Here is a 12402-nt window from a genome sequence, read left to right as displayed (position 1 = left end):
CTTATAATATGCATTTATTTTTACCTTACTTGCTCAACCACTCCCAAAGGATTCGCTCAACGATTCATTTTTCCAAACCCCTCCTTTGTGTGACACTAATCTGCAGTGATTGGTCGACTGGTCTCATTTAATTTCATCATGTCTGTAATGCCTGATAAAGCAGCGTTTGTGAGAGCAGTGCTGCTTTGTGTACAGCGTTACCGGGGAAACTGCTATTTTACCGCTCCTAAAGCGGCACCTAGTGGCAAAGAATGAATTTGCATTTCATTCAGACCAACTCGAAAAGACCAACAAGTGGGCGGGCAATATGCTAATGTTTCATGTTGATGTCAACATGAAAGGCTTGGGATTAGTTTTAAAAACGACTTGTTCAATTATTCAGAGTCGACTCTTTCTTTTGAGAGACAATAAATTTACACATGGTGCACTTTCAGATTTAACTATGTAGGATGCTTTCATTCACTGCATGAAAGGTCATTTTCAAAAATCCATAATAGGGGCACTTTAAATTTAGATTTCAATAATTACTTTAAATTGGATGGTAATATAATACATGCAAGCCACAAAAAAAGAAGAAACATGGCCAATAAAAATACGGTAATAGTAAAGTAGTTTTTAAAATGATTATTATTATTATTGTTGTTGTTGTTGTTATATAAGAACAATAATCTAATTTAAAGTAAAATAGCATATTAAAATCTATACTTTTTTATTTTTTATTTATTTAAGCTAATAGGTCACCTTATAGCAGAAACTTTACCAATAAGAAATACATTTGTAATTATTATTTTAAATAATAATAACAGTTGTAGTAATAAAAATAATAAGAACAATCTAATTTAAAATAAAATAACTAAAATAGGATATTAATACTCAAGTCACTTCAAAGCAGAAACATTACCAATAAAAATACATTTGTGATCATTTTTATATCATAATTATATTTTATTTATTTGATGTTATTATTATCATTACTACTATTACAGTTTTACTATTAATCATCTAATTTAAATTAAAATAATCTTTAAAAAATTAAATAAAAATAATTGGGATATTATAATTAATGCATTTTGTAATGTTATTTTAATTAAAACTATATTTTAGTATCAAGGCAAATTCTACCAGTAGAGGACACTGTTGTCTACCTCAGCACATTTTTGCTAAGTTGTGGTGTCCTTCATCCTCTGTTCAGCCTCTGAAGGAAGTTGTCCCACGCGTAGAGAAGGGTTATAAGATGGACGCCCCAGACGGCTGCCCGGCGGTGGTGTATGACATCATGAAGCAGTGCTGGACTCTGGACCCTGTGGCACGTCCCAGCTTCAGAGAACTGAGTCAGAAACTTCAAGATATCATAGCCAATGAGCTGTACCGATAAAAGACAAAAACTAGAGGAAAAACACAGAGGAAGACCTTCACGGGACCATTCTCATACAGTCTGACCAAAATCTACTCTTTAAGCAGTGGACTTGAAAAACATCAGCAGAATTTTCTTTTGCAAGTGCACTCCCTTTTTTTTCTACTTTGCATCGCTTTCATGGCTTGATTTTCTTAATTTTGGGGAGGCTGGCCTTCTCTACAACAACTCACCTCTTTTTGATTTAGAAGATCTTCAGCCTCCTCTGATATGTCCTCATACACTCCCTTATTTTGGACTTTTGATTAGCATATAGGATTTTCTGCCAAAAAAAGAGAAAAATCATCAGTCAATAAATATCATGAGAAATGCTATATGATGGCACCCATAAGGCTGGTTGTCTGCAAAATCTTGTAACCAATAACAATAATTGGCACTTAGGGAGACCGTATGCTCATCCCGCACTGTTTTCCGTTCCAGCAGCCAATGAAATCCACCAGATAATCTTTCTTCCATTTCACAGTGCCTTTACGCCAGAAGTCTTTTTTTAATATGTTGTTTAGAAGCGCTTGAATTTCCTGCTGTCTTGCTCATCTTTTCAAAAATGCGTCAGTCTGAGCCTCAAAACCAGGAAGGATGAATAGAAACATTGTGAGCCTTTAAAAAGAGATGTGGCTTGTGTGGAAGCCGGATTGCTTTAATTAAAAATAATAAAACGGAGAAATTATACAAAAAGGCCACAAATACAGATTTGAGAAATATTTGTGATGTATGTTGACTTTTGTGAAGGACTACATTTTATTTTAGTACTTTTCATATTTGTTTTCTTTGCTGCCATATTTCAGAAAAAATCATTCCACCCGAACAGTTTGATAAAAACAAAAGATAAAGACAAAAAAATAAAAAGGCTGCCACAAAGCTTTGAATGTGTGTTTGTGCGTTTAAATGTAACTGTACTGTCTTTCAATTTAAAGGTCAGTCAAGGAAACTCTAAATGCACCCAAGAGAGGAAACACGTCATCTATACAAGCTTCTGCCCGTTTAGCATTGACCCAAACAGTCATGACACGTGACAGATTTTCCCCATAAGGTTTTGACACGCGTATGTGCAATGGTAATAATAATCCCGATGCCCTGCAGATGCGCTTGGCATATGTCACATGTTTTGAAAGTCGCATCACATGCTCCTCCATCAGGGTGTGATGGGATTGTTCTCTGGTCTATCTACAGGATGCTGTATTTCTGCTCGGTGCGTGTTTCTCGTCAGCAACATGATATCAAGAAGAGGAGGATTCATGAGCATGCAGCTAGAACGAAACCTGAACCACTGAAATGTTGCATTTGTGGTTTTCGGTGAAGGTGAATCTACCTTTGGTGAACAAAAGCACTGGAATGAAAACACATCAACACAGAGAAATGTTTGCATTTCCATTTTTGATATACAAATATTTGAGTTGGTTTCTTACGGTGAGCTGCTACTACTTATAAATTATCATTCTGGAAATATTTCACTTTTTATTTGTACAATATTTGAAAGCTACTAGGAAAAAAAACAGCCAACAGAACATTTCTTTTTTTTTTTTATGAAATATTATCTCAAATATATAGATAAAAAATAAAACGAAATACTCAATTTAAAAATAGCAATTATTTAATAATTGGTATAGATTTTTAAATGTGTGGGTGTGTTAAGTATATATCAAATTTATAGATTTTTCAATTTCTAATTATATAATAATAATAAATATATATATATATATTATATGGTTTTGTTTTGTATAATCAGCTTGGTTGTACAAGTCATTTGAACTCATATTGCATTAAATCAACTTAAGTTGAATTTCATAGAACTTATAAAAAAACTTTTGAGTTACAGTAATGTAAAACATAAGTTGACATGACTTATTGATCATATAATTTTTTACAGAGCATGCAAATATGCATATTTGCTACTGGAACTCATTGCTTATTATACTAAGATGATGCTTAATTTGCATAGTTATAATATGGGTATTTGTTGGTTTCATTTTTTTATTTTCTATTTATGTGAAAGGAAAAGGGAACTAAACCACCTGTAGTTCCTCCCCTTAAAAACCGAGATCCCTGAGATTCTTATTCAGACTTCAAGCACACAAGCTTCCCCGTTCAACAAGGAAGAATGAGGTAAGTCAGGGAGACGGGACTTCAGCTTCCCCCTCGGGCGTCCTGTGTGCTTCACGCCAGAACGCTTGACTGTGGATGTCACCATGCATGTGTCACCATTTGCTCTGTTTTCTGGCCTATTTGGAAGACATTGCCAAGGGACAGTAAGAAGAGTTTAATTCAATGGCTTGGTTTAAAGGAAACGACTCTGACCTCACGTTATGAGGGAAAAAACGAAATACGAGCATCCAGCAGTCAGTAGCAGCAATGATTGGTACGTTTCTTCAGTCTTTATCTCCGTGACACGCAGAGTTCATGCGTTTGCCGGAAGAGAGCAACATTAAGTGACATGCTAAGTTTGATTCTCTAAAATACCAAAGTTCCTCCAGCTGTAGGTCCGGAAGCGTCCGCAGTGCTCGTCAGCCCCCATTTACATCTCTCCCGTGACATTTGGGCTCAGGCCCGGATCCGGCCTTCACCCACGCCCAGCCTAAGGGAGCTCGAATGCCAGTGTGAATCCCAATCAACACTAGAAGTGGAGTCCTCGAAATGCTTTCCTTTCTGACAGTCTCCTCTCATGCAAAACGCCAGAAATGCGCCTCATGAAGGGTACTTGAGTACGGTGACCGTGATTTCACCAAGTACAACATGTTCCTGGATCAACATCCTTGTTGATCCTGGAACAACAGTCCAATTAACCAATCAGAGATAACTTTTCAGGAAATATCTGTTTTAGGCTTACGATCAGTGTTGGGTGCTTCTACACCCTTGGTAATCAGCTATCATTTCACACTGATTTTAGGAATAAATTATGGGAAGGGTTAGGTTTAGTCTATATTTTTGGACAGTAATGTTGATCCAGGATCAACAAAAGATGTTGATCCAGGAACATGTCTTACTTGGCAAAATCACGGCGACCACTTGAGTACAGTGATTCAGAGTCCTGCTGAAAGGGTATGTGTCTTTGTGCCGGGACAAATCTTCTCAATGCCCTGGCATTTATCTGAGGAATTGCTGACCCTCATATAAGTGCTGTGGAAGGTTTGGGAAAGTGTCTCTGCTGTTTGTATAGATGCTAAATGCAATTCATTATAGTCTCTTGTTCTTCACTGCTGAGGACAAATCAGATTGCAGCTGGTCATGTTTAAAACATATATGATAATGGATTCAGTGCGGCGTCTCTGAATAAACTCTCATGTTATCAGAGATTTCCATCTGAAAGCAGTTGGATTCAGCTAGATGAATGTTCACAGCAAATGTAATTGTTAAAATTCCTCCAAATGGTACAAAGTGTTGACTCACCGGTCTCTTTGGGAAAGGTCATCATATCATCCAAAGAGGATGTATTTATACATGTTTTATTCATGTTTGAAGATAAGCGATTTGTCAATTTATCTAAACAATATATAGATAACAATGAAAAATTAATATTTAACATGTTCTTTATCAATTTGTCCCAAGCAAGTTCCTTTAGCTTTTTAAATATAAATTTTTCATTGTTATATATATATAATATAATATAATATGATGATGTGTGACTATACACACATTAGTACATTAATTTTGTTATTAGTATATATTATTTTATTTAGCATGGTTATAATCACATAATTTCATTAGCATGGTTATGAATCACAGAGCCTACCACTGTATGAAATACAATTAGTTGCCACAGACTGAGGTGTTTCACTTGAGCAGTCTTGTGATTTGCTGAACACAGGAGAGAAGTGACAGTGGCGGCTCATCATTACTCACACTGACTCATCAACAAGCCCACAGTCTCAAAAATACACAAACTAAACCAATGAAAGGATTTTCTGTCCACAAATGTCTTCTAATAGTTCAAATCTAAAGATTTGATTGGAAGTAGCTAATCAATTTAGGTATAGTGTCAATATTTCTAAAGGGCTTTTAATTACTCAAAATACATCTGATATGGAAACATCTTATAAGACACCGATAGAAGATTTAATATATATAGTATTACCATGCTGTACTTATATATATCATATTTTATATTCATATTTCTTCAAGTGTATGTACTGTTTACATACATGCCTGTGTTTGTTGGCACGACTGTCTCTACATGTCAGTGCTCTGAAATTGAGCCTTATACCAGCAGTTCACTGCCCACTGAACCTTGTGTACATGGTGTAAATGAAAAAATAACTTAATCTCGGCAACATATCGTCAAAAATATTGTGAATTTGAACACTAGGTGTAGCGCACTATAACAATTAGCATAACTTACTAGGCAGTGTGTGCCATAAATCCAGAACAAACAGTGTCCACATCTACAACAAAACTACTAGGTAGTGTGACCTAGGCCATGTTATAGAATTTTATGAAAGATTAAAAACATCTGATGTCTACATTTCTGTATATATGTGCCTCAATTATTGTAGGATCTTGTGAAGTGGAGGCGGTTTATAGAATATAGCCTACATACTACGTGTCTGTGTAGGGTAGGCTATGTATAATATCTACAGCATGCACTAAAAAGTATACTTTATATTGTTTTGTTGTTGTTGTTTTTGAGCCTCACCTTCAGTCATGTAAGCAGAAGCCTCATGAATCAGAAGTCGCGCGTTACTTCATAAATAGAGAGAGAGAGAGAGAGAGCAAATTCCTCCGCGTTGTACAGGTCATGAATATTTGGTGCTGAAACTTGAATTGAGCTGAAGAAAGAAAAACATCGACTGTCGTTGTGGCGTCTTTGTTTTCTTCTCAATAGTTGGACGAGACATTACTAAGCAAGAGTTTCTCAAGTGACTGACATCTTATCCACAAAGCAGGCGATTAATATCTGTAGCCTATTCTACAGACAAAACTATGGCTTTTATGTTCAAACACATGATAGGAGGGCAGCTGAAGGATCTTACCGGGGGTCTAGCAGAAGAAAAAGCAGAAGGAGAAAAGTCAGAAGCTGCAGAGAAGGGAATGACACATGAAGAGTTCGAGCAATATCAACAACAGTTGGCGGAGGAGAAGTAAGATTCATCACTTTTATATCCTTCAATTTCTGTTTCATTAGCGGATTGGTCATGACAACATTTTTTTGTTACAATTTTAATAAAATGCATTTTATTTCATTTGTATATATGCATAATTTCCCTCCATTATTACGTTTGGTAATAACCAATTAATATAAAGTTGTTGTTTTTTTAGAAATTTTTTTAATTGTCAGACAATTACTTTGTTATATTTTATTCTGTTTTTCCAACAACAAATTCCACTTCACAAACAAACAAACAAACAATAAATAAAGCGCATGTTCCTTACATAGACATCCAGACACAGATGCACATGAATCTTAAATGAGAACCCGGATGAATGTCACAATAATAATTATTTGTAAACATTTTATACCACATTATAACATCCCTATCCCTCCTATTTGAATTTAACACACAAAATGCACAGTCACTTGTTCAAATGTAATACAAAGAGATGTAGAGAAGGTCAATGTTTATCTCCAGCTTACTGTATTTCTGTGGTTTAATCAATGTCACCTTGCTCTCCAGGTCCATGTTTCTCTGGTTTGGCATTGAGGACAGTGACTCCTCTGGAGAAATGCATATGCAGCTGTTTTTCTTCCTTTATGTGCGTTTTCGTTTGTCATCGTATTACATTGTCCTACACACACACACACACACACACACACACACAAGGTTCAAATGTACACTGAAAATATTTTTATATTGGATCATGTTTATGCAAAATAATTTCTTTAAAAAATATATAATATATATAATATTTATTTATTTGATTTATTTTTTAATATTTATACTATTTAAAAATATGATTAGCAAAAATTTAATTTAAAAAATCTACAACTATTTAATTATATTTAATTGTATTTGTATATTTAATTGTATTCAAATATATATTAACAAAAAATGTTTTACGTTTAACCGACTTTTATTTACCCGCTAGGATGGAGCGGGATGCCAGCTTTGCCCAAAAGAAAGCTGAGCGAGCCACAGTCAGGAGCCACTTCAGGGAAAAATATCGCCTTCCAAAAGTAAACATCACTTTATAAAATGCACTGTATAAACCACTGTAATTCATTATTTCATTATTAACTTCTATTTTTTATTAAGAGTGAACTGGACGAGACACAAATTCAGGCTGCGGCAGATGACGTGGAGTTGCCCACAGAGCTGGCCAAGATGATCGCCGAAGACAACCAGGAGGAGGAGCACAAGCAGTCTGTCCTGGGTCAGCTGACCAACATTCAGAACGTAGATATAGACCAGCTAAAAGAAAAGGCTCAGTCCACCATCGAAGACCTTAAACAGTCTGCTGAAAAGTGTGAGGTCATGTAATACACAGAGCTGGACTACTGATTGAGGATCCAGATGTTTTTCTATATTCATCCGGGTACTACTTTATAAACAGCATACCTATAATGAGTTGAATCTCTGATTCATGAAAGAAAGCTCCTATCCAAAGCCAAGCAATCACATATAAATTTGAAGTGTGTCTGTTGAGATCTCAAATAATGTTTGCTACACTGTATACACGTTACACTTTATCATAATTGTGGCTAAAGGTAATAATTATCAGATAATAATTTTCTGTTTGTTTGTTCTTCAGTGTTTAAAATATCAAGATCCAAATTAGCCAGAAAATAGTACAAAATACAGTATTCCAGTCTGCTAAATGCATATTGCTAATATGTATAATGGGCTATGTATTATTAATATAATGTATAAAATACTAAATTGTTTAAATTATACATAAATAACAATTTATGTATTTGGTCCTTTTTATGTACTCAATATTTTGATGTATTTATGTGCAGTGTGTATATAAAACATACGTTGATGTTTTTTATGAATACCAAAACTTGTGAACAGTCATTGTTTATTTCTCTTTTGTGTAGAACGTTCACATTTTTTTTAATTTAATGTCAGTCACTGTTATACTCAAAATAAAATAAAAGTGAATTAAAATAAAATATAAAAAAAAAACTCAAACGTATTATTATTCTTATTTATTTCAGCTAGTTTGTCATTTTCATTTATGGTTTACCTGATGTAGTCCTACTAAAATAACTAATGAAATAAAATGAATAATACCTATGCATATACATGACCAAAACACAACAGAATCACTAAAACTAGAAATACTCAAATTAAAATGAAAGTTTGCTGATAGTTTAACTTGAATATGAACATGGGAACCATTTTTAGAGGTCGATGTTGTCTAAGATTCATTTCTGTAACGCAACGCTGGTGCTGCAGGAAAAACATTCCGTCTCCATGGGTCAAAATTAGTTCACGCAATCTCTTTCACACGCAGGAGTCTTTTCAAAATACACATTTCATAAAGTTAACGAAAACTGAGATGGATACCGAAGCGGATCTCTTCTATCGTCAGCTGCCAAAAGTGGTAGGAAAAACATTTATAGGTCCATTAATAAAACAGACGTTATCTTTTAATGAGCTCAATCCAATATATGTACATAAATTAATTCAAGTAATTACACTTAATGAAATTAAATTCGGTGTGTTTTTTTCTTTCAGGAGTTACACGCACATCTTAATGGTTCTGTCAGTTTTGAAACGATGGAGACGCTTATAAAGCGCAAGCCGCATCTGAACATCGAGCACAGCATGACCGCCATCCGCCGCGGACAGCGCCGATCACTGGACGAGTGCGTGTCAAACACTGAAGTACACACATCCCATAAACACACTCGAGTCCATGGACTGTTAGGACGAATATACTGATAATAACCTTTAAAACAAGTATGAGAAAAATCTTAGAAATTGGCTGCGTCCAAAATCGCCTGTTCTCCGAGTATGTACTTATTTTGAACAAGTACGTACTTAGTATGAAAGTATGAATGTAATCCAGACGTACTACATCCGTGATTTTGTCATTTGTCTGTAAAAAGTTAACGTTTGGGCAGTGACATGATTGGAGTTATTCTTGATTTTTTTTCCTGCTAAATTTTATTAAAATAATTACAGATTATATTTATGTAATTTAGTTTTTTTTCTGTAAAATATGTTTCTAATCTAAATGTAAAGTTTTTTCCCTGTCATGTCCAATTATAAATGAAATCCGAGAAAGGGCAATAAAGATTAAATGTTAACTATCTTCAACTGTATGAGAAAAATCTTAGAAATTGGCTGCGTCCAAAATCGCCTGTTCTCCGAGTATGTACTTATTTTGAACAAGTACGTACTTAGTATGAAAGTATGAATGTAATCCAGACGTACTACATCCGTGATTTTGTCATTTGTCTGTAAAAAGTTAACGTTTGGGCAGTGACATGATTGGAGTTATTCTTGATTTTTTTTTTCTGCAAAATTTTATTAAAATAATTACAGATTATATTTATGTAATTTAGTTTTTTTTTCTGTAAAATATGTTTCTAATCTAAATGTAAAGTTTTTTCCCTGTCATGTCCAATTATAAATAAAATCCAAGAAAGGGCAATAAAGATTAAATGTTAACTATCTTCAACTAATGTGTTGCAGAAAGTACATTCATTATAAATGGATATATTCATGAATAATTGTGTATGTTATTTCCTTTGTTTTTAGAAATAACATATTTAAAGTAATGTCCAGATGATGGGCCATGGTAGCCTATATGGTGAGGTTTAAGCCTTTTTATTATTTACATGGAGGATTGGATCCAACATTAAAAGAATTCCTTATAAAATTATTATAAAAATTTACTAAATTTACTAAAAAGACCATTTACTAAAAAGTGGGGATTTGTGAACTTCTAGCGTCAGTTGCGTCACTTCACTACTATTCACAAATGCTCCCCCTTGGCCTCATGTTTGTATGGTTGCCCAGTAGTGCACAACACAACAAAATCTCCACAACTCAACGAAATTGCCACAACACAACGCATAGGACTAATTTCGTTGAGTTGTGCTAATTTCGATATGTTGCAACTTGTTTCCATTGTGTTGTGCTAAGTTTGTTGTGCTGTGTTGTTCAGAATCTCGCCAGAAGTAGTAAGTCATCCGGGTACTATTTTATGAATACTATGAATTCGGACATACTACTAATCTCACATACTTTTTTTGCCCACTATATACTACAGAAGTACACATATTTGGAAATAATATAATAATACAAATACAAATGTACTAAATTTGTAGTGCACACTAAGTATACTAATAATAGTGTACTACACCTAGTCCTGATGTTATTTCGGACAATGAAATAACAATACAAATGAACTATTTCTTAGGTCAGTGTATTTCTCCAACAGGTGTTTTCAAGTGTTTAAAGTGATACATCAGCTGGTTGATTCAGAAGAGGACATACTAATGGTAATGGTTTACTCCGTGTTTTATTCTCTTGCACCTTTAAGAATAAATTAAAAACAGAATTATGATTATCAAACAGGTTGCCAAAGCAGTCATTCAAGAGTTTGCGGCAGATGGTGTAAAATACTTGGAGTTGCGTAGCACGCCACGGGAAGTGACTGAAACAGGTACTAGAAGCATTTTATATGTCAAACATTTATTAGCAGCTCATTTCTGCTTTTTGTTGACATTTATTTTTGTCACAAAAAGGTCTCACGAAACAAAGATACATTGAAACTGTGCTCGAAGCCATCCGGCAGTGTAAACAAGAGGAAGTTGACATTGATGTCAGGTAATATTAAGGTATTTATTTTAGGTAACAACCTGCTTTTTTATGGTCACCTGCTGTATTTTTGAATGTTTGAACAGGTTTCTCGTAGCCGTGGACCGCAGACACGGGCCTGTGGTTGCCATGGAGACTGTGAAGCTGGCAGAGGACTTCCTGCTTTCCAGTGATGGAGTAGTAGTTGGACTTGACCTCAGTGGAGACCCAACAGTGAGTTCAGATTAAATGCAATTAACTTGATACTCGACTTGTTGCTTCTATCTGCACTCTCCGTATCTTTGATCTTACAGGTGGGTCATGGAAAAGATTTGCTCTCTGCACTTGAAAAATCCAAGAACTGTGGTCTGAAGCTGGCGCTACACCTCTCAGAGGTCGGAGCACATGGAAACTTCTTTATATTGGAATGATGTTTTGGTAAATTACATAATTACATCCAAAATAAAATATATACGTCTGTATGTGTATTTGTTATATATACATATAATATACACAGTACACACATATATTATGTAAACACAAACTTTTATTTTGGATGTGATTAATCGTGATTAATCGAGTTGACAGCATCATTTTACATGGTTTACGCAAGAGTTCATGTGTATTTCAGGTTCCTTCTCGGAGAGATGAGTCTGAGCTGCTGTTGAACTTGCCTCCTGATAGAATCGGCCACGGAACCTTCCTACATCCTGAGGTCGGCGGGTCTGACAGTCTTGTGGATAAAGTCTGCAAACAAAATATTCCTATCGGTAAGAGTTTTCCATTGTACTTCCAAAATTACATACTTTAATATTTTTTTTACTATTTTATTTTTATTTTATTAACAATTTTACTATTTCATTTTTAGTTTAACTAATTTATGTTTTTAACTAGTCATCCACCAAATTCCAAAATTACATACTTGAAGTATTTTTTTAAACACTTAAATATTTTTTTTTACATTTTATTAACTATTTTGTTTTTAATTAGTGTTCTGTCATAATTCCAAAATTACATACTTGAACTTTAAATAATTATTATTTTTTAAAATATTTTACTATTTTATTTTATTTATTATTTTATTTTTTTTAGCTTTTCATTATATACAGTTGTTTCCAGTTCCATTTAGTTACATAGCTGAACTTTAAAGAATTGTTTTTTTTGTTTGTTTGTTTGTTTTTTACCTTTTCTTTCTTTCTTTCTTTCTTTTTTTATTTTATTATTTATTATTTTATTATTATTTTTTTTTTTTTCTTTTATGTAAAGCACTTTGAATTACCATTGTGTATGAAATGTGCTATA

General features: G+C 34.0%; 3 protein-coding genes across 4 annotated transcripts in view; all 3 read left to right on the top strand.

Annotated features, from left to right (window-relative positions):
• LOC107753654 (tyrosine-protein kinase CSK-like) overlaps positions 1 to 2238 on the top strand; it is a 55632-nt gene extending 53394 nt beyond the window's left edge. Inside the window, exon 12 of the mRNA XM_016569861.1 lies at positions 1193 to 2238. Within this exon, the coding sequence (XP_016425347.1) occupies positions 1193 to 1375 (183 nt within the window). The 3' untranslated portion in view covers positions 1376 to 2238. The remainder of the gene's footprint in view (positions 1 to 1192) is intronic.
• A 3794-nt stretch (positions 2239 to 6032) lies between these two features.
• Positions 6033 to 8139, top strand: LOC107753702 (complexin-3-like). Its single transcript, XM_016569915.1, has 3 exons — positions 6033 to 6486; positions 7433 to 7520; positions 7600 to 8139. The coding sequence occupies exons 1-3, from the start codon at positions 6329 to 6331 to the stop codon at positions 7822 to 7824; spliced, it is 471 nt and encodes a 156-aa protein (XP_016425401.1). The 5' UTR covers positions 6033 to 6328; the 3' UTR covers positions 7825 to 8139.
• A 569-nt stretch (positions 8140 to 8708) lies between these two features.
• The window catches only part of mapda (N6-Methyl-AMP deaminase), a 7894-nt gene continuing 4200 nt past the window's right edge, over positions 8709 to 12402 (top strand). For both annotated transcript variants that reach the window (XM_016569752.1, XM_016569753.1), the window contains exons 1-8: positions 8709 to 8893; positions 9028 to 9158; positions 10742 to 10802; positions 10879 to 10966; positions 11049 to 11130; positions 11208 to 11334; positions 11415 to 11495; positions 11732 to 11870. In XM_016569752.1, the coding sequence (XP_016425238.1) occupies positions 8849 to 8893; positions 9028 to 9158; positions 10742 to 10802; positions 10879 to 10966; positions 11049 to 11130; positions 11208 to 11334; positions 11415 to 11495; positions 11732 to 11870 (754 nt within the window). In that variant the 5' untranslated portion in view covers positions 8709 to 8848. The remainder of the gene's footprint in view (positions 8894 to 9027; positions 9159 to 10741; positions 10803 to 10878; positions 10967 to 11048; positions 11131 to 11207; positions 11335 to 11414; positions 11496 to 11731; positions 11871 to 12402) is intronic.

The sequence above is a fragment of the Sinocyclocheilus rhinocerous genome, unplaced genomic scaffold (genome assembly GCF_001515625.1).
Source record: "Sinocyclocheilus rhinocerous isolate Xijiao unplaced genomic scaffold, SAMN03320098_v1.1 scaffold200, whole genome shotgun sequence".
NCBI classification, from domain to species: Eukaryota; Metazoa; Chordata; class Actinopteri; order Cypriniformes; family Cyprinidae; genus Sinocyclocheilus; species Sinocyclocheilus rhinocerous.
The sequence above is the reverse complement of the archived record's forward strand: the minus strand, read 5'-3'. Positions and strand labels throughout refer to the sequence as shown.